This window comes from Rhea americana, unplaced genomic scaffold (assembly GCF_003343005.1).
Source record: "Rhea americana isolate MKP2758 unplaced genomic scaffold, rheAme1 scaffold_4, whole genome shotgun sequence".
In the NCBI taxonomy this organism is placed as follows: Eukaryota; Metazoa; Chordata; class Aves; order Rheiformes; family Rheidae; genus Rhea; species Rhea americana.
In genome coordinates this window covers 8,015,928-8,037,675 of record NW_028186534.1, presented here as the reverse complement: position 1 = coordinate 8,037,675, position 21,748 = coordinate 8,015,928, and the positions used below count along the sequence as shown (strand labels likewise).

The following is a 21,748-nucleotide window of genomic DNA, read 5'->3' as shown; positions in this document are numbered from 1 at the left end:
ACTTCATGAGGTTCCTCTCCACGAAACTCYCCAACCTGTCCAGGTCTCTGAATGTCAGCACAACATTCTAGGGTATCAGCCACTTCTCCTAGCCTGGTATCATCAGCAAACTTGCTGAGGAGGCACTCTGTCCCTTCCTCCAGGTCATTAATGAAGTTGAACAAGAATGGACGACTACTGACCCCTGGGGGACACAACGAGCTGCAGGCCACCAACTAGACTGCATCACTGATCACAGCCCTCTGAGCTCTGCCTTTCAGGCAGTTCTCAATCCACCTCACTGTCCACTCTTATAAGATGATGAGCTTACCTATGAGGATGTCATGGGAGACAGTGTCGAAAGCCTTGCTGAAGTCAAGGTAGACAACATCTGCTGCTCTCCCCTCATCTATCCAGCCAGTCATTCCATTATGGAAGGCTATCATACATGGCTAAGCATGATTTCCCCTTGGCGAATCCATGTTGACTACTACTGATCATCTTCTTTTCCTCCACATGCTTGGAGATGACATCCAGGATGAGTTGTTCCATCACCTTTCCAGGGATGGAGGTGAGGCTGACTGGCCTGTAATTTCCTTCTTGCCCTTTTTGATGCCTAGAGTGACGCTGGCTTTCTTCCTGTCCTCAGGCACCTCTGCTGTTCTCCATGACCTTTCAAACATGATGGAGATGGCCTAGCAATAACATCTGCCAGCTACCTCAGCACTTGTAGGTGCATTTCATCAGGGCCCATGGCTTTGTGGGTATCAAGTTTGCCTAAATGATCTCTAACTCGATTCTCCTCTACCATGGAGACCCTCTCTTTTCTCCAGGGTCTGAGATTTCTGAGGGCTGGCCCTAGCAGTAAAGACTGAAACAAAGAAGGCATTTGGTAACTCTGCCTTCTCTGTATCCCTCATCACCAGGGCACCCACCTCATTCAGCAGCAGGCCTACATTTTTCCTAGTCTTCCTTTTGCTACTGATGTATTTGAAGAAGCCCTTCTTGTTGTCCTTGATATCCTTTGTCAGATTTAATTCTAAATGAGCCTTAGCCTTCCTCATTGCATCCCTGCATACTCTGACAACATACTCATCTTTTTTCCCAAGTGGCCTGTCCCCTTTTCCATATTCTATGTACTTTCTTCTTCTGTTAGAGTTTTGCCAGGAGGTCCTTGCTCATCCATGCATGTCTCCTGCCTCCTTTGCTTGACTTCCAACTCATAGAGATGCACCACTCTTGAGCTTGGAGGAAGTGATACTTGAATATTAAGCAGCTCTCTTGGGCTCTGCTTCCTTTTAAGACCCTAACCCTTGGGATTCCTCCAATTAGGTCCCTGAAGAGGCCAAAGTTTGCTTTCCTAAAGTCCAGGATTGTAATCCTGCTTGTTGCCTTGCTTCCTCCTTGCAGGATCCTGAACTCCACTATCTCAGTAGAGATCACTGAGGCAGTTTCCCCCTATATTTGAAGGACAGAACTCCTCCAAGTCACTTTTCCTTCTGTTGGTCCTCTGCTCAGCTGGAGCGTTTCTGATTGATATCCCTGCATCAAAAATGCTTGAGCATTCCTGACTGATATCTCTGCTTTGACTATTATCTACCAGAACTTGTTCTGTCATACACTCATTGCATTTAYACATTAAACAATACAAAATGGATTAAAAAAAAAGTAATTACAGAATTTGAGTACAGTCCTCTAGAAATAGTTGATAATAGTTTCACATAGCAATGTGTCATAATTTATGGATGAATATGCTGCAAAATTTAAAGAGACCTTACATACCCAAATGGAAAATATATATATATATATGTTTATTTATCTGTTATTTTTGGAAATTTTAAAGAATCAGATACTAAAATAATTTTGCTCTAATATGCAGCAGACATTCTTGCCAGGACACTAGGAAGAAGAGGTTTCCAGCCATGGAACAGTGGAGAAGAAAGTACAGATTTAATTATACAAATCCTTTTCTGGGGCACAGAGTCTGCTGTTGTGGGGTCTGAAAAATGCATCAGTACCCAAGGGAGCTGCCCAGCAGGACTTCTTAGTACTGACTGGAAGCTGGCCTTCTGGAGCTGCTTTTGCTCTCCTTGACTGCCAAATGCCAAAGGACTGAAGAAAGAATCGTAACAACAGAGAAATTCAAGTTTTCACCAGTATTTCTAAAAATAGTGAAGTTTCCTTCATTCCATCATTGCTCTGAACTGTTGTGTGTATTTAGACAGCTCATCAGTCTTGTTCTGAAGTTCCCTCATAGCGTCTGCATTTGGATATTGTATTGCAGCATTTTTGGTGGCAAGGGCCAGATTTTTCAACAGGCTACAAAATCGACTGCTGCTGTGGAGAATGTCATTACGGGCATCTTTTTCTTGAGTTTCCTGGCAGAGAGAATCCACTAACTTCTGTCCCACCATAATGATCAGTTTGCTGTGTGATATGAAGATTTCAGGCGGTTGGTTATTGCTGAGACTATTTGTAAAGACACCAATTGCCTTGTGAAGTGCTCCAAAACACAGCATACAGTGTTCCGAAGGATTAATTTTCTTTGCRGAGTCCTGCTTGCTTTGAAAAATATTCCTTCTTGCAGATGGCAAAACCTAGAAAAAGGTTTTTTTAAAAAAAGAAAAAAAGACTCAGCATGGTAGCACACTGATAGTTAATTTGCTCTGCCCTGTATTCTTTATGTTTCTTCACTTCAATGGAGTTTTGTTTGTTAGGAAACCCCAAAGTGTCACAGCCTAGAGGTCTTTTGCAGTTATTTCTCTTTCCTTTAAGTACTCGACTTCAAAACAGTATTTTCTCCCAATTACCTTTTCCCCAAACAGCTTTCACTGATAACACAATTTTGATAATGGATAGCACACAAAGTGCTATAGTTAAAAATCAATCCTTTATACAGTCTGGACTTCCAACTTGCAGATTATATAAAACATGTAGACTTGACTTTTAATGGTACTGAATTCATGATGGTTATGAATGATTAAAAATGTAGAAAAACAAGATAGTCAATCCTTAAACCAATACATTATAAGAAATTTTAAAATAATAACTCACATTCTTATGTTCATTACATATGAGGAAAATAAATGTTTTGCACAGTTTTTCAGCAGTAAAGAACAAACTGGGAGAATGATCAAAGAGAAAACAAATAGCTCTCCATGTATCAATATACATGTCCAAGCCCAAGTTATTTTGAATTTTAGCAAGCACAGAAATCAGAGACAAGAAGTCCTTGTAAGTAATAATTTTCAAAATCAAGAATACCTTTGTGTTTGAATCTGTGTTCTTCTTTGCTACCTCTGTAGCTGAATGGATTTTCTGTGCCTGTTATAAATCAAAATGAAAACAAAGTTGAAATGGTTTACATAAAATCTTTCAACATAGATTTGGTTTTCTCTTATTTCAGGCAAAATGCTTCCTTTGGAGCCTTTATGTGCTATAGTGATATGAAACCTACAGGGACTACAATGATACTTTTGTTAGAAGCAACGGTAATTCTTTTCTGCTAAAAATGTAGTGTCTGGTCCTGCAAGATCWAAGGCTGAAACCAACATCAACAAAACATAACTTATCCTAAATTCTAAAGACAAGTCACCATTTCTTTGTGAAATCAGTTAGAAGAGTTAGATTCTTAGCAGGYATTTTGGTACCTTGCAGAAACTTTCTAACAAATAAATTTGATAATTCACATTAAGAGTTTAATTTGTAAAAGATTTTTTTTTCTGTAAAACTGGTTTTCTAATACATCCCATGTTAGAAAGTTAATATTTCCTATATCATGGTGTCATATTTATACAGGCAAGAAAAGAACTAATAGTCTAAAGAGAGGAAATGTATGTCTTAAACCCCAGCTAAAAGCTATGTATCAAATGAATTTAAAAAGCTAAGCTAAAATGTATTCTCAGTGCTATCTTGCTGCCTAGGTAAATTTTTTGACTCCAGTTCTTTCTATAATTACTGATCATTGTACCTGCACCCCCTAGCACTCTAATGAAATCCTGAGTTCATACTGAGTCTGAAAAAAGACCTTTGTACTAATGCAAAGTTAAAACAATGATAATAACCTAATATCTGTAAACAATCAAGAAGACTATAGATAGTACAGGTAGTACTGTATAGGTAGTATAGGTAGTACAGGAAGTACTATAACCTAGTWTAGGTTATACTAACCTGTAGCTGAACATAATCACAGTCCTCAACGGCATTTTCTTTTGGTTTGTCAGAAGAGACTTGACTTTGGTTTGGTTTATCAGGAACATTTCTTTGAAGTGAATCTAATTCTATTCTTCTGGGCAATGTAATCTGTTTTGCTATTTTATATTCTGTGTTCAATTTTGATTGCTTCATTTCTTGTTCCTTGTCATCCTTTCTGAAGAGAAGCTTTCCATTGGCAATGATGATGGATACAAATCTCTTAATATCATCTGGAATTGTACGAGCTACCATAACAAAGCGATCGAGATCATCTGGGTTATTCTGAGGTTTCTTGATAACCAACACCTCTGGCAACCAGTTGCAGTTGTTTAATGCTTCTCTTGTTTCTGTTAAGATTTGGAATGAGTTCACAAGAATTTCTAGCTGTTTTTTAATTCTGGTCTGAAGGTTATTATCAGTGAGGTAAGAGGCATTTACCTTTATGGCTTGAGCAAAGGCCAAGAATTCTCCCATTGACACTTTTATGTGATCAATTGCTCTATGGATTTCTTCAATGTTTTTCTCTAGGTGTTCTTGTAATCTCCATTTACTGCTCACAAAGATCATTAAACTCGCGACTGAGCTAGATACGCTGTGTTGCAATCTAGTCAGTGTCTCTATGGCTACCTCAAGGTCTAGTTTGATTTCGTTGATAGGCTCTTCTGATGATGACACCGAAAAGGACACAGCAGAAGAGTTTGAGGATGTAGAAGTAGTGCTTGTTCTGCTGTCCACGCTAGAAAGAGATACTCTGTCCTGTTCTAATTTTACATCTTTTGAGAGCTGTGGAGGAACATGGTATGCTTGGTCTCCAGAACTGTTGTTTTCTCCCATYTCCTTCCTGCATTGTGAAACAGTGGGCATAGCTTTCGGAATATCATAAACATTCACTTCAGAAATCTGATTCTCAACCTTTGGAGCCAGGAGACTTTGAGGCACATCATGGCTACCGTTTTGTTGCAAAAGGAATGTGTCCCGTGAAGATGGAACGTCATAAAGAGGGACATCTGGAACTATTGCTTTGTTTTGTGTTGGTGGAATATCATATAACTGTGGATTTACAACTTTGGCTTCTGTGTTTGTTGTCAGTGCCCTGTACCTGGCTGGTGGTATATCATACAACACCTGACTCTCCAAGGAATGGCCAGGAGGGCTTTGTTTAAATCCTTTTTTTTCTGGTGATACTGGAATATCATAAATCCATTCTGACTTTCGAGGATTTGGCAAGGTATTGTAATGGCCCCAGCACTTTTTCTGAGATCCATTTTCTGAAACATCAGGTTCTCTTTTGGGAGGAACATCATATAACTACAACAGAGCACACAGGATTTATAAGCAGTGTTTATAAACGAGAGAAATAAGAAACAAGACTGAGTTCTCAGAGGATGTAAATGTATGCAAGTCCAGTAATATCAATGGAACTACACCACTGAAAAGTATAGCCAATAATTCTTWCTGCTTATTATCAGATTTTATCAGACTCTCAGTGAGAGGAAAACACTTGATTTTCCATTATCCCCCACCACATTCATATGCATACACTGAGAGGAATAAATCATAAAAAGGCACAACAGACCGTTTTCAAATAGCTGCAATGAGTTTACATTTTTACTTGACAGAGGTCTCCTAAGATTAATACAGATCTTATTTAGTGCCTTACAATACATGCTTATGCACAGCTGAAATCTGTAAGCTGGAAAATGTGTATGCAAGAATACTTCTTGTGTAAGAAAATCTAGAGTAATAATAATAGGCACATTGGGACAGATCACACCTGGATGCCTCACAARCATGAGCAGGAGGGAGTGCGAGGAGCTATAGGAGTGTGCAGTCATAAGAAACTATTGAAGTGACTGCTGCCTAACAAATATTTTAAAGAGAGTTGGTAAAGTCAAGCTGCACAATTTGCAGAAAATATGATGAGAAGGGGAGTGCAGACACGACTGTTTCAGACCACAGCCAGAATTTTTTGAATTTCCCATGAATGAAGAATTCTAACAAAATTTGATTCTGGAAACAACAATAGACCATGTCTCCAAAAGCAAATCTGCTCCCAGGCTGTTGCAGCTGCTCAGTAAAATTGTTAACAGCCGTGAAGCTGCCAAGAATGCTGGCTTCAACGAGCTATTGCCTAATATGCCAGGTCTCAGGCTGGGGGCAGAAGCAGTCCTCCCGGCACCTCTGAAGCTACACACTAGGCACAAATGACTTCTGCAATCATGGGGCAGCTGCCAATCTGTGGAAGTTCTCTTCAAAGCCATAAAACTCCCTGTGCAGGATGGTCAGCCCTGGAATCAAGGACCCCCACTTGTGAAGGAGGCTGTCAAAATCCCCTTGGATCCTAAAACTGTTCAGGAAAGCTGAGATATTTCACACTCAGCTAATCAAGAGTTCCCATCTAGACATTTGCTTTGTTATGAAATTTCAGACCAGCCCTTTCTTCAAGGATGAGGCTTCTCACACAGTGGGAAAGAGTTGGGAAGGCTGATTCCTCCCTCATGGTCATTGCACAGAGCCAGGCGTGCTGCACTTCCAAAGGAGGCCTGTGCACAGCAATGGAGAGAGAGACCCCTTTCCTCCCCTCACGCTTTATGCTGGGATGGTGCAGCTTCACGTTGCACTTCTAGGTCTATGAGCCTTGCTGCTCTGTGCTTCACAAATCCAAATGCACTTTCACAAATAGTAATGGGAAAGGAGAGCATTCATCTCAGGACAGCTAATACCTCAGTGTTTGGGAAACCACTGTGGCATGGAGGATGGCAAATTGATGCAAGCAAAGCAAGGATTTAAGCCTGAATCATATCTTCCAGGTATTCTAGTGTGAGTCTTTACTTTGTTATATCCTAACATGGAACAGTAATACATTTCAAATCTTGGAAGGGATTAATGAGAAAGGAGACCTGTTTGCAGCCAAGCTACATGTTGAGTACACATCTTTTGTTCTATTGTTATAATAATAATATTGGTATTTTAAGCTGTTTCTCATCCAAATTTTTGCAGTGATCCAGTGGCAGATCATGGTATACTTGAGTTATATCTCACTGTTAGAATGTGAACAGTTTGTTTCTGTCTGCTTAGACATTATAAACAGTCAGCCATTCAAGAATGTAGGGCATTGAATTTACTTCTCACATTGTCCTAAAAAGATAATCTAAAAATCTTTTTTTTCCTAAAAAGCAAATACAAATACAGTAGTAGTCCTAGTCCTGCTAGGTACCCTGATTACCAGAACCCAGTAGTATTTGTTCTTTAAATATTAAGTACAAAGTACTGTGCTGAAGATGTGCTGGTACTATCACTGTCATCCTCACCTGTGATACACCTCAAAGGAGGTTCCACACATATGAGCAACATCACAGTAGTAAAGAGATATTACTTGCTTATGTCCAGTAATTCTTACATACATTGCTCACTGAGGCATCTTTCTGGACAACGGTCCCTGCCTTTTCTGGGCTGGATGGGATGTCATAAAGCTGGTTCGGCTCTTCCCAGAAACATTCAGTGGATCCAAAGAGTGCAGATCCCTTTCTTCTTGTGGGTGGAGTGGCACCGCTCTAGTCAAAGGAAAATACGCAGTCTGGATTCAATTCTTTTTAGAGCCCACTGAAGACTTTAGTGTTATCAAAGGCGTTCAGGTCATATGCTGCATAGTTCTTGGTTCCTGCAGCTTGGGTCAGGACATCATCTGTTGGAGGATGGCTAAAGTGCTTTGGCACACTGCTGTATGGGAGGGAGGCGGGCGCTAGGTGGTGCAAGGAGGCTGTCGCCAGCACTCCCAGCTATCAGTCTGAACAGGGATCACCCCATTTAGAGAAAGTGGGCAAAACAAGATGTCTATTGATAACCTGACAATAAGTCAACTACACCGGTCTGAATCCTGTGCTGCTGGGTGCTCTCAGGGAGCATAAGGTGTCCTAGGAGGCTCTGCAGACTTGCTCTACTGCAGCATGCCCATCTTTCCATCATAGCAGGAGATCCTAGCTCCTCTCCCAGCCTTGTGACCCTGACACACTGCAGAGAGGAGGTGAGGGAAATGTGGTGACATTCAGTCTCCCCTAGGAAGCACAGCATCAAGAAAAAGATYGTATGACAGGTTGCTTCAAGAGGTATATCCAAAAAGGCAGGGTTACATGATCTAATCCCTTGCATTTTGTTGCCCAGAGGGAGGGTGGTGTGGATGACCTTTTAGTTTCCATTTSTATATGCACTAATGCCTCTTCTGTAAACATTTCACTTCAGTTTATAGAAAACACTTTAATCTTCTCAGTCAACAAAAGAGACAAAGAGACAAATCTCATTTCCTCACYGTAAAGCGAGAGCTTGGCTGCTCTGTCTGACTTTGGGAATTCATCTGTAAAAAACTGTCTCATAACTGAATCAAGGTAAAACTTAAAAGTGTTCATTAGAAATATAACTGGATTTAAGACATATTTCTCTAAATATCTAACAAGTTCAAAAGAGAATTGCTTTAGGTTTTGAACTTCCCTAAAAAAGCACGAGTTTCAGCCAGATTTTACAGAAGAATTCAAAACAAACAGAAAACGGTAGTTTCCTTTGAAATGTATTCTAAGGTCTCCTGTGAGGGACAGAAAGCAGGGCTCCCACTGCACTAGGGGTACCGTGATGGGACTCACCTGCGTGAATAAGGACTCTCGGTGCTGTGATGATGGAACATCATATACCTCAGGTCTGATATTTGGGACTGAAGCCCGGCATGCTCTCGGAAGAGTAAGTAGGTGCTTAGAGGGGAAAAAAATGTGAAAAAGCTGCAGTGAACTCAGGACCTCTTTTAAAACTTGATTAGTTAAATAGACCATATATAGAGAAAACACTCCTAAGTGATTAAAAACCTTTCAAATATTCACTGATGCTAGTAGACAAAATCTGACTTTAAAAGCGGGCCTGGTATTTTTTCTTGTAATGGTAATTCCCCTTTGCCAGCATTTCTACTTTATTTCAGATAGGAATTGACACATACAGATTAAAGACAATCTGCCTTATTAACAAAGGGAGAGGAAAGACTAGGAGAGAACATAGCTTCAGATATCTAAGTCTTTTGACTACCCAAAAGCAGAACCACCAAAAAAAGAAGTTAGGGGAATTTCTACTTCTCATGCTCACAGAGCCATTAGGTCAAGCCACATTTAGTGGGACCAGGAGCAGCAAGAAGGTCCAGGTAGAGATGCATTAGTTTGTAGTAATGAAAGATTTAATCTCTCCGAAGAAATAAACCTGGTTACTTCAGTGTCCTGTCCACCTCCATAAACAGACAAACCTGATCTAGAAACCCCCTTATCTAGGTCAGTTACAGATTAATTTTCTTGTTTGCTTTATACCTCATTTTAAGAGCTACAATCAGATCTRTAGGACAATTAGTTAAGATGCCAAATATTGGAAAAGTACTTTTTATCAACCCCAAAATCATTATGAGTTATGTTTATTCACCATGGGTTCAGCCTGGCTCTCGACAGCCAGTTTATAGGTGGGCTGTAGCAACACCAAACTACTGACCCATGGGAATACCATTGGAGGAGAGACGTTATAGTTATTTAAACTACATATATATATATATATATATTTAAAACTTATTATATCTGGTTATCAGAGATAGTGTTCTCCATCATGTAAGAGTTGTAGCCACTAAATTTAGGGGAAATGTGGTAGAGGAACAGGACTCTGGCTTGCATCTGCTTGCTTCTTGTTTGTGAAAGCACTYAGCTTTTCTCTGAAGAAAGGAAATGAAAAATTAACACAAATCCCCCTTGTGCTCTGAAGTAGGAGCTATCTTGTTTGCAAAACAGCACTAACAGGCATAAAAGAGAATTTCCAGAGAAGATAGGATAAAAGATAAGTGATATCCGTAGCCCAAGCCTGTTTTCAGATGGGCAAGTCTTATTTAGTACGTAACTAAAAGGAAACTCACTAAATATCACATCTGAGGAGAGTAAATTATTTTTAAGTACTTTCAGTCACAGTAGAGCAAGAAACTGTACTACGCATTAGGCACCAAGTAAAGAAGTGACAATGCTTTTATGTAGGCTGAAAGCACACAGGCTCTGGGGGATTCTGTTTTGTTTTATTGCTTTCAGTCAGCTCCCTCAAAGACTTCCAGGGACTTTAGGCAGCTGCTCGGAGAACAGCTGAGTATGTCAGGAGCTTTGCCAGTTGTTCCATAGGATCTACACRGAGCGATCCAGAGTGCCTCCGTGCGTGTCCTGCACTCGCGTAGGCTGGTCACCTCTTATGCCTTCGCCTGCATCTGTGTGTGGCTGGGGACCACGCTGATACAGTTGCTGAAGAAACAGCTGTGATGCTGTGCAAGGGGTAGCTYGGGCAAATTTGAACTTATAAATAGTAAAAGTAGACCAGAATATTACTTTTTGTTCTTTGTTAAAGAAAGCAAGGCTTTGGTATCAGAGGGCAGCAGTATAAGTTCATGAAATATCAGACACAAAAAGCCAATGAACTCTTACCTTTTGCCACTCATTCAAATAAAAAATAAATAGATGTCTATTTCAGAGCTTGATTTGCTGACATAACATGGAAAATGTGCATCAATATTACACACTATTTGAAAATGCCTTCCTTAGGGTTGGAATGAGGAGAAATCAGATCACACCGAGTGCAAAAGGTTTTTTTGCAGATGTTACCCAATTTAAACTTGCAGTTACAGTAACTGCACAAGGTATTTGGATGTGTAACTGAGATGTTGAAAATGCAGATTTCAGTCACCATACTACATTGACTTTCTCTGTTTTCTAGCACCCGTTTGCCACTTAAGCATGGAACCAGCACCTCAGCTGCTGTAAGCTGCCTTTTGACGCTGCGGAAGGAAAGCTGGCTGAATGTGTTCTGCAAATAYAATGATCATTAAATTAGCCCAGAAAACTGTAGTTCAGGGCTGAAATTCTTTTCTTTGCCTACTGTCAACCAACATTTATAACGTGATTTTCATGCAGGGAATAGTTTGTTTAAARGAGCAACCAAGGGCTGAAGAGCTCATGGAACTGAGCATGAATCTCCCTCTCCACCTGCCATATTATTCTTTCATTATAAAAGATTTCCCATGTTTTTTTGCCGAATAAAGTACAAGTTTTTAATGTTAAAATASTTGATGCTCTGTTTAATCAAATTATATTTTCCACCTACATGTTTCATTTGAATGCAGAATGCAGGGAGCAGGACAAAAAAAAGGGCCAGGCCAGGAAGCTGTATTGAAACCCCAGAGAATGGGGCTTGCAACCTCCCCTGCAGCTGCAGGGGCTGATGGCTATTGGTGACTGCTCTTATSCCACACAAACACAGACTGGCAGAGCAACTTGCACTTGCTATTGAGCAGTGAATCCCTGTCTCCTCCAGCATGCCTAAAGCAGGTAGCTGTCTATTTTGTGCAAGTCTAACAACAACCTTGAAGAGCAGGAGAAGAGAGAGCCGGCAGCAGCACTATGAGCTTGCTGAGAAGCTGGAAACAGAAGAAACTAGAGCAAAGACAGTCATCTCAGCAAAGGTGATTTATTTATTACAAACCACACACAGATGATTACAAAGATCCTACATACACCTAGAGGACTCTGTTATAGATGCATGCTGTAGACCATCAGAGAAGAAAGTTCTGTATCTTGCTACTTTAAATTTGGGAATGGTCTTGTAAATAATTTCTAGATCACCCCAAACAAACCGTATATTTTTCACTTACTGTCCTATTCTACAGATGCCCTAAACTGTCAAAAAATGTGAGGGACACAATAATAGAGAATAATGGAGAATATAATATTTTGCCCAGAACAGCACTTCTTGCATAACATCATACGCTATAATAGAATTTATAGACGTTTCCTAAACATCATTTATTTGAATAGCTTTGCTGCAAATTCAGCTGAAATGTTCAGTCCTATAGCCTTTATTATTTCCCATCCCCCAATAATTGTTTTAATTATAAAATTTGTTACTGTATTATCTGCTCATATTCTTACCTGATTTCTTGAGCTTTGGGTCTTTTCACTGAGTAGCTGTGCAGCCAAGGCTGGGACCTGATATATTCCTTGGGAAGGTAGAGGAGAGATCCTAGCTGGTGATTTAACCCACCCATCCATCTTTTCATACGTAGACGACAATGTGGTAGACTTAGGAGTGGAAGGAACCTGGTAAATGTTTTGTTGGCCAACWGGCTGTTCGGCAGCATCACTCTCAGTGGAAGGAGGTGGCAGGTCTGCCTGAGAGCCAGCAAGGAGCTGGAGGCGATTAGCAGGAGCTAGGCCCTGTCTCCCATGGAGGGAACATTTCCACCAACCTTCACTGCCGACGACATTTTGGTCGAGAACTGTCAGGATGTCTCCTTTGCGGAAGGCCAGCTCATCAGAGCACTCTGCTTTGTTGTCATATAGTGCTTTCGCCAGAGTATTCTGGAGAGAAAAAAACAAAATGTGGGCTTTGCATTGTTTGTACCAGTGCAAATGTTACACTAGTTGCCTGTTTAGCATTTATCTCCACCTTAATTTCAATCTAATTCAAACCCACCAATTTTTATACTGAAGAATGTCTCTCTGAAGATGTTCTTATACTGAAGAGCATTGGTTTCAGTGTTAAGCATTTTCAGCATGCATGTACTATGTTCAGTGCAATAARTAATAAAATACTGTTATATATTTCTTCCTCATCTTTCCCTGTGAGATTCTTGAAGAACATTGCTAACATTCATTACTCTGACCTCATGAAAATCCCTCTGTGAAAAATGGTTGCTTTTTTCCCCAATGATATTCTAAAAATTCTTTGTCAGAAGTCACACAGGAAATGTATCACCAAACCAAAAAAAACCCTCATACCTTCCTGACTGCTAACTAATTTATCTGAGGACTTCAGCCACACATAAACAAGGCTAATTGTTTCTTACCTGAAAAAAAAAATCTTATTTTCCTTTAAGCTTTTTTCTTTTCTCAAAACCTTATGAAGACAGACTTCTCAGTAAGGCCAACCCTAAAGATTTTAATAAGTGTCCAGTGCTAATTCCAGTGGCAGAAATACTAGCAAAGAGCAGCATTTGGATGTTGAATGCTGCACCTTCTAACCCTGAGAATATGTTTCGAATTACCTGCAGAAGCATTTGCATTATTCCTAGCACTGGCAGACTAATAGAGCTCAGAGTAGTGTTTACTTCCCTGATATCTTCACTACAGCATCACATTCTGCAGATGACACAGCCAAAGTGCTTGTGATCAGTGGTGTTGCACAAGGCATCTTCAAGTTGCCGCAGGACTGGTGAAGACAAAGACTTCAGCTGGCTGTTGTCAGGCAGCCCTGAACAAGAAAGCTGCATACTACCTAACGCAGAGAATCCTGCACTGATGGGATTCTTACGTGACTCATCAGTTAGAGGACAAAACTAGGTATCTTTGTGTACTGTGATATCAAACCAATTAGCTCGGTAATCTTCTTGGCATGGCAGTGCATTTGCTGGCTTATCTTCAAGCAAGCACACCTGAGGCGGCGTCTGTGTTTCTCTCCACAATGCAGACACCAGCAGTATCCAAATACTTGCAACCTTCAATAGATCTTTCAGCATCCTCGTGCAGTGCTCTTATTGTCATTTTTTAGACAGGAAACCAGGGAAAAGAGAGTAAGTGACTTTGCTAAGATCACAGAAAATCTGTGAGATAAAAAAAATGCATATTTCCCAGGGCTCTGAATTGCTCCTTGACCACAGAGCAGCCCTATTTGCCTTAGTTGAAGCCTGTACATTTGTGGCAATTATAAGTGCGTGGATAACTGTTTTATTTTTAGTATATTTAGGATCTTGATATTTGATTAATCATTACAAGATGACAGTTAATGAAAAGTAGTAGCAGAAGGTAAGTATGTAGAAAGAATTGTGGACATAGAGTTTTCAGTACAACAACATCACATTTGCCTTCAGCTTTAAAATGAGGCTGACTGTCCCCACAGGATGTGTTCTAGCATCAACTTCTTATCAGAAAGAGCAAGTAATGTCCAAAGAGATAGTGCCCAAATAGGAAACATGACGCCTAATATTTTTGTCCAGAGCATTTGCTGTAAAGCAACAGCTGGTCTGAAGTAACAGCAGAAGAAAATGAGTTTGTCAGCTGAGCTGATGAAAGTGGCCTGTTGTTACTAGCATACATTTCTTCGTAAGGATGACCATGAACAACGGCCTTTTTATGATACACGGGTTTGCCCATCAGCAGCTGTTCGAGGTAGACAACAGTCCCATTTTCCTTATGTCATAGTGTGGTTAAAACAGTCTTCTTGCCTTGGACGTGGTGGCCAACTCTCTGTCTGGACAATGGCAAATGCTCTGAACCACCTGTGTTTAAGTTAGACCTTAAGGAATCTCATCACAGGGTGCAGCCTGCGGTGGGTTTGGGCTTCACACATTTTGCGCTTGTAATTAAAATCATTAACTGTAATTAAAATAAARAGAGAGAGTAAACTTTTCCTATTATTTGTTAGTGGCACTTCTAGATTTGGCTTACGTTTGGAGACCTTTTTATTGAGCACTGTAAAAAACACATTAGAAGAGAGTCTCTCTTGTTAAGAGCTGAAGAGGACAGGCAGGCGAGGGGAGGAGTACTCTCCTCCTCTTGCAAACAGGCGAGTGAAATATTAAGGGCCTTATCCAAGCTCACACAGGAAACCAGTGGTAGAGCCAGGAAGTCTGAACACGGAGGAACCGAGGCCCTGTTTAGTGCCTTAGACAAGACCGTCCTTCCTAGCTGCACCAATAAAATAAGAGGAAATTTTGGTTCACAGTATAGTTTTAAAAGACATCTGGTTGTCAACATTTTCCCAACTAATCCTCTCTTGTGGAAATAGCAAACTGGACACATTATAGGGCCGAATCCTTCAGTTAATCACCACATAAAACTACACAAGTCTAATTTCAAACCTCAGCTGTTTTAGAGTAAATATGTCAAATTTTGCCAAGATAAATTGTGGCATGTATACATAACTCTACACTACAGCCTAAGTTATAGAAAGTGAGGAGGTGTTCTTCTCATCAGCAGCATTCAAATGTGACTGCAGCAAGTATTAGAAGGAGAAAATATTTCAGCTATTCTCACATCTCTTTTCCTAGAAAAACTAGATCTGTTTCCATTGCAAAACAAATAAAGTGAGAGAACAGCCAGGTCARCGTAAGCAACAGAGAAGTCCATACTTAATTCAATAGCAAAGGTATTCCACAAAGATGTTGTCAAAACTCAGCTGACCAGCATTTCATTTGGTAATGTCAGATGAGTATATTCAGGGGTGCCCACAGTGAACAAAACGTGAAATTTTAAGGTTACAACACGAAAGTCACAAGCTTCTCCAGTATAGAGGTCATTTCTTTGCATGAAGCACAGCACATTTCCCTTTGGTTTTGTCAATAAAAGCTGTGCAAACATCTGAGGGCAAGTAGCCCACAGTGAGACACCACTTTAAAGCATTTGACAGTGGTTCAGTTTTTTAAAGGTGATCTCTAATTGCTGGAGCTCAGATTAGGGTATCTGGGCTCACATCAGTAGGCAAAATGTATACCCAGGAACCTTTGAAATCATCTCAATGGCAACCTAAACAAGAGATGTCAAAATCATTGGGCACTTTGGGAGATCTGAGCTTGCTGGAACAACAAATTCATTATTCTTATAGATCAACTTCCATCCATGCAAAGAAAAAAAAAAGCTAAAGACCAACTTCTTTCCTTGAAAAGACACTTCTATATATTTTTTTCAGTGCACACAACCCRGCAGAAAGTTGCATCAATATGTTGTAAAAACAGTACGAGCAATGCCACATAGCTCAAGTAACTTACCTTCTGCTGAATTCTGATCCTCCCCCCAAAACACAGAAAGAGGAACATTTTCACAAGATATAAGAAATAAGATGTTGAACAACTCTGCCTTTGTATTTTGYTCTTTATTCTCCTTTGCTCCTCTATTTATTGCACTAGTAAGCCCTCTTTTTCTCTTATTTCCTTCCTGAGTGTTGTGGTTACTTTCTCACCTGGCCTCTCCAGCCTCGACAGTAGTAGGGGCTGGCATGAAGGAGATCTGTGGAGCATTTCTTTTATGCAGTGTTATCATCAAGGAGCTCTAGGCAGTTTGGAAAMCATTAGCAAAAGCTCCAGCAGTTTTTAGGAGTTGCAGCTGTGGAACCAGTCCGCCTTAGCCAAGGATGCTACAGCACACTGTGAAGATCAACCTGGTGCTGGTAAAACACACACTGTCACAGGCTAACAGTAACGCCTAACATCAGGCAGTGCTACTGTATTTAACTATTTTACAGGAGCTCCACACCAGCAGGTAGTGACCTAGCTAGCCTAGGTCCTGGGAAGCCATGTGGCTTTGGCAGCAAAGGACTTGTTGCTTTTCTAGTGGAGTCTGAGGTAGCAGTGACCTCCTCCCGGCGCTACACGATCCAGCAACAGCAGCAGAGCTAGATCGGTTATTAAAGCTAGGCTGGTTACATCTCCATTTCACTGAAATCAAACCCTTAGCAATACTTTCAGRGTATGAGCAATACTCATCCTAACCACTAGATTTTGGGATCACAGTAACATTGGGWGCAGTCTTGTGGATAAAAATTACAGGATGTTTATGACAGGTGAGCGCTGGATCTGACAAAACAGACACATAGCTAAGGTCTACTGGTTATGTCTACAGTTATGTGGAATGAGGATAGTTGTAGTACAGGATCTGGCTTGTCTAATTTGAGGCTATTAGTCAGAAATCAGGCCCTATCTACACTTTCAACCGCCTAGGACATATGTAAAGAATCACTGTGGCAGCCCCTTTCTATCATGTAAGCAGAAGCATCTTGACCTGCCATTAAATGTAAACAGGTCCTGCATTCCCAGGATCGCAGAGACCTTATGGGATGCTTGGATGGGAGGAAGCTGTGCTTTGGGGCCAGTGGGATCTGCATTTTTTCTTTATTACCAGAGAAGCGGAAACTGGCTGTCTAACACTGTCATCCACAAAATGCCATCTAGGCCAGCTGCGGATGTGCGGATAGTTCTTTGTTATTGTATGCGATCCCTTTAATGTGTCCTTACAATAACCAACGTAAGTACTAAAGCAACATAGAGGAGATCAAAGCGTTTTTCTGCTTTGGCATTTGTTGCTGCTTCCCCGTTAGCCCTTCGGCGGCCCTGAAAAATTCTTCTAAGACGAAGAACATCTTAAAGCCGGTCGACCACCGCTTGAGAAAGCACCTCCGTGGGCAGCGCGCTGCTCTTCTCCCTCACCGAGCGGATTTTGACGAGACGATGACAGAGCGCAGAGCCGGAAGGCAGCGCCCGCGGCCTCTTCTCGAGACGTTATTCTCCCCCACGCCGGGGTCCGTGGCCTCCACCCRGCAATTCGATCGCTTCACGGCGTTAAGACCTCTGGTGATGTGGGTTCAATCAACTCAGGCCTGAAAAGTCCGTGTGTACCTAGAAGTGGGTCTCCTTTTTTATTGGAGTTTGGATCGGTTGATCTAAATCTCAAGATTTAGATAAACAAGATAAAAGCTCTCCCTACAAACCTGCCTTTTTTACATCTTTCTGGCCTGCATATCCTTATTCAGCAACACACCCACTACAAAACTTAAGCAGCACTTGGGAGTCTTCAGAACGAAAGCTGCTAACTTGTGAGAGTAAATGAAGAGAAGAAAAATTTTAGTTAAGAGTCAATAAGGCTGATAATTTTACCTTTTTGTATAAATCTGTAAAATACTRTTCTATAGCCTCAAGAAGGGAATACTTACATAGACTAACATCTGTGTTCTATATACATGTTTATGCTGATGCAAAACAAAAAATACCTTAAAACTTCATCATACAGTATTTAATATTACTAGGAATTCCTGATCCCTTTMCTATCCTGATCCTTATCCTGACCGTATAATACTATTCACAGAAAATAAAATGTAGTCTGAAATATATGCAAATGTGTCTAGAAAAATTATCCATGTGATGATCATCTGAGCAGCTTCCCTGTAAGTCTGCCAAAATCATTTCGGTATTCCCACAATTTGTGTTTGGAAACTCCAAATCGCTGTTATGTACTATTTCATCAGATCTGTAGGGGTGCTAATACTTCACAACATCCTCATTTCCAAACTAAAAAAAGCAAATATTTTGTTTTCCATTGCCTTATCTTTGCTTCTTTAAAAACCTATTGCAATAATCTAAAGAAGAGAGTTTTAATCATGGGAGTTTCTTTTGTGGATGAAGCACTTTTATTGCAGGAAAATGAGACTTAAAATATTTGAGGAGAAGGCAAAGATACAATTAAGAGCAGTGGGCTGTRTTTGCAAACCAGTTATGCTGATGCACAGTGATACCCTTTGACATGTTTACATAACTGTTTCCAGTTAATCTCTTCACCTCTGAGCAAAGCTGAAGAAATAAGCATTCTCAATCGCCCTAATAGCTGGCAACAAGTTTCCCAAAGAAGTCCCTTTTAAATAGAAGCCCAGATTCAGCCAATTTAACTTTTGCCCAATTCGATTAATTGTAGAAAGAGCCAACATCTTCCAACACATGCRGAAGAAAGAAGAATTTACCTTAAATGCTCCGACTTTCTCCACACGCGTGTGACCTCGTTCTAGCTGTGCGCTGCTGTRTGTCCCGTTTGCTACCTTTTCTGTGAATTGCAGAAGCTCCTTACACTACGTTTATTGTTTTGTTGGTGTATTTTTTTATGGTTAGACAAAAGCTCCATATCTTTTTCTATGGGCATTTTAAAGAGCTGCGTTTAAACAAGGATTGAATGTCAGGACTTGCTTTTATTTCCCATTCAAAGGCTTAATTAATTTTTGGAGGATGGAACCAGGTTCTAATCATCAGGTTTTGAGTTCTGAAAGGTCAAATCAGTCTTTGATAAAATAAAGAACAACTAGTTTTCAAGCTTCAGGTAGATCCAGTTAAAGGAGAACTTGTGTAGAATCACATTTTGCCAGTGATACAGTGATGGGAGTTATAAATCAATTTTGTTAATTTTCCTCAGTTCCATTTTCTCCATAAAAGGTGTTAATCAAATTCTAGATGTACTAAAACCAGCAGAAAAATCCCTGTTTTCAGTGCCACCCAGTTTTTGTTCCCATTCCTCATATTTACAAGTGCTGTTTCATGCCTGAGTTCCAGGAATACTGAAACAAACTGCTATTTCTTGATTTTAAAAAAAATACATATATGTGTATTTCTGGGTTTGGGCTCCTCCTGCCATAGCAAGCTTCTTTAACCATATACTTCAAATTAATTTATTTTTCTGATTTTTCTGAACCTTTTTAGTATCTTCGTTGTGTTTGACCACAAAATTTATATCCAAACATRGACTTAAAAATTTAGAAAGAAAGTTCAGATGAGGATTAATTTTCTCTTTCTGGCTTCTAAGTATGCTTCTATGCTTAACACAGAGTCTTTAGAACTGGGCCCTTGCTCGTCTCCCTCTGCCTGCCCAGGGAATTGCCAAGAAATTCCTCGAACAGGTCGTGGGAGCCAAACACGTAAGCTGACCGTCTTGCCTTTGCTCATACAATAGGTTTTGTTCTGAAGCAAACTATTTCCTAGGTTCCTCCTCCATTCCTCCATCCGAGAAATACGGAGAAATTTAGCAGAGAACAGAGCTAATCAACCTTGCTCCAATTCTATTTCCTGCACTTCTTCAGCAGACAAGAAAATAGGCTTTGCTCGTGACTGCTGAAATCACTGTTCCAAGAATAAATAGCATGTGGCCGTGTCCCTCATTACAAATTTTTTCGTTTGCAGCGACTGCTGTGCACTCTTCCACCTCGGTGCATAGGTGTGACAGGACGCTGCCCCTTGGCCTCATATTGCTTGCAGTAGAGATGCTACAGACTGTGAACACCATAGGAATAACTAAATAACTGAATAATACCTGACCAATAACTGAAGGAGCAGATGGTCGAGAGAGGCTGCTCCCTCTGACTTGTAATGAACCAGGGGCGATGCTGCAACTCCTAGTGCCCCAGCTTCCCCCATCTGCCTCATTTCCATCAGCTGCCCCCAGATGTTATTTTTTTAAGACAATTTGTTAGAGCAAGGCTTCATTTATCTGAAATTTCTGCTTTTTTTCTGGGAAAAGAAGTTGAAGGTTTTCACCTGCCCCAATCACTAACGTGCGCAGCTGCTCCGCCGTCGTTAACACAGTGCACAGGGGAACCGCGGCGCTGCCGGCCCTGCGTCACAGCCGCCGGAGCTCGGCTGTGATGTTAGCCTGAAAGACCTGCTTGCTTTCGGAGCCGCAGAAAGCCTAGCTCCTACCTACCGCAAAGCAAACTGATGCTAGGCGTCCGTGTGCGCGCTGCCCTGGAAGTCTGGGAGCCAAGCRTTAACAAATACTTATAGAATGGGCTCGGTCCACCCCAGAAAGGTACCCCTCTGCTCCCAGGACACCGCAGTATTTTCTAAAAATGAACAGTATTACCGGTCCTTTCCTCTTCTGAGCATCAGTTCTCTTTGCAGGGGAGCACTCGCTGTAGATGGGGTCAGTCATTACCCTGGAGTGCAAAAGCTTTCCCAGCCTCAMATAACTCATTTTCAAATAACTTGACATTTCTATACGAAAGCGTGACTCCAGTTCTTAACACATTTGTGTTAGCTATTTCCTAGGAATTGGTGGCAAAAATACACATATGTGGTTCCTCTTTAGGATGATGTATAAACTCAAGACAAGTTTTAATCATTTATGCTCATTAGTCCTAAGAAAACGAAAAAGGCAAGAGATATCTGAGGGCCAGCCAGTAGCATTCAGTGTATTTTTCTAGTAAAGTGTATCATTGCCTAGTATTAATGGTATACAACTTCACCCTTTCTAGTCAGGCTATTGTTCTTCTTGATAAAGCTTTTTTTTTTTTTTTTTTTTTTTTTTTAATAAGCATGGATTGTGTTTTAAAAGTTAAGACCATGTGTTCTGTTAGTAACTTGTAAAGAGGATCAAGAGCACTCTTTGAAAAGCGATCCTGACAGACACAAATATTTACACTGTATAAATTTTCATTAGAAACTTGATAAACAAAGTAGTTCATTGCAAGAGAAATATAGTTATCTCATACTTACATTGACCTTCATCTTGCTGCCTTCTGCTTCCCCGTTACTCCATCCCCTAACCCAGGCGAGCGCGGTCTCCCCCAGCCCAGCTCTTCCGAGCAGGCTCGAGGGTCTGGCTGGATGCCTGCAGAGCAAACGTCCAGCCTCCTTCCTCCCCCGCCGCGTGTGCGGGGAGCCCCAGAGCAGAGCAGCTATTGGGACCGAATGGAGCTAATYACGCAGTGAAATCACCCCGGCGCTGCAATTGGCCTGCAGCTGCTGATGCAACGGGGGCCTGGCGCAGGGAGGCTCGGATGTGCCCGGTGCTGAGCCCCGCCGGGGATGCCGTCTACCCGTCTACGTTTTGCAGCTACATCTCAACAGGAAAAATACGAGGCCAAGAATACGATTTTCTCGGATTTTGAAGCATATTCATGGTCTTTGCAGCATCGTTCTTTTGYTCCTTGTTTTTCATACCTGAAAGGGGTTTGGCCTTATGCTTTGAAATTTTCATATTCAGTTCTCTAGAAAATAACACATCTCCTT

The 21,748-nt window shown here is 40.9% G+C and overlaps 1 protein-coding gene across 3 annotated transcripts; it reads right to left on the bottom strand.

Moving 5' to 3' along the window:
- Positions 1–1,794: 1,794 nt before the first annotated feature.
- CASS4 (Cas scaffold protein family member 4) lies at positions 1,795–21,334 on the bottom strand. 3 transcript variants are annotated; one of them, XM_085314095.1, is made up of 7 exons: positions 21,233–21,334; positions 12,147–12,575; positions 8,808–8,912; positions 7,578–7,727; positions 4,150–5,481; positions 3,244–3,303; positions 1,795–2,576 (listed from the first exon to the last, which is right to left on the bottom strand). In XM_085314095.1, the coding sequence occupies exons 1-7, from the start codon at positions 21,242–21,244 to the stop codon at positions 2,163–2,165; spliced, it is 2,502 nt and encodes an 833-aa protein (XP_085170221.1). In that variant the 5' UTR covers positions 21,245–21,334; the 3' UTR covers positions 1,795–2,162. The 3 variants fall into 3 exon arrangements, with proteins under 3 accessions (XP_085170221.1, XP_085170222.1, XP_085170223.1); XM_085314096.1 differs by lacking the exon at positions 3,244–3,303; XM_085314097.1 differs by lacking the exon at positions 7,578–7,727.
- Positions 21,335–21,748: the final 414 nt, after the last annotated feature.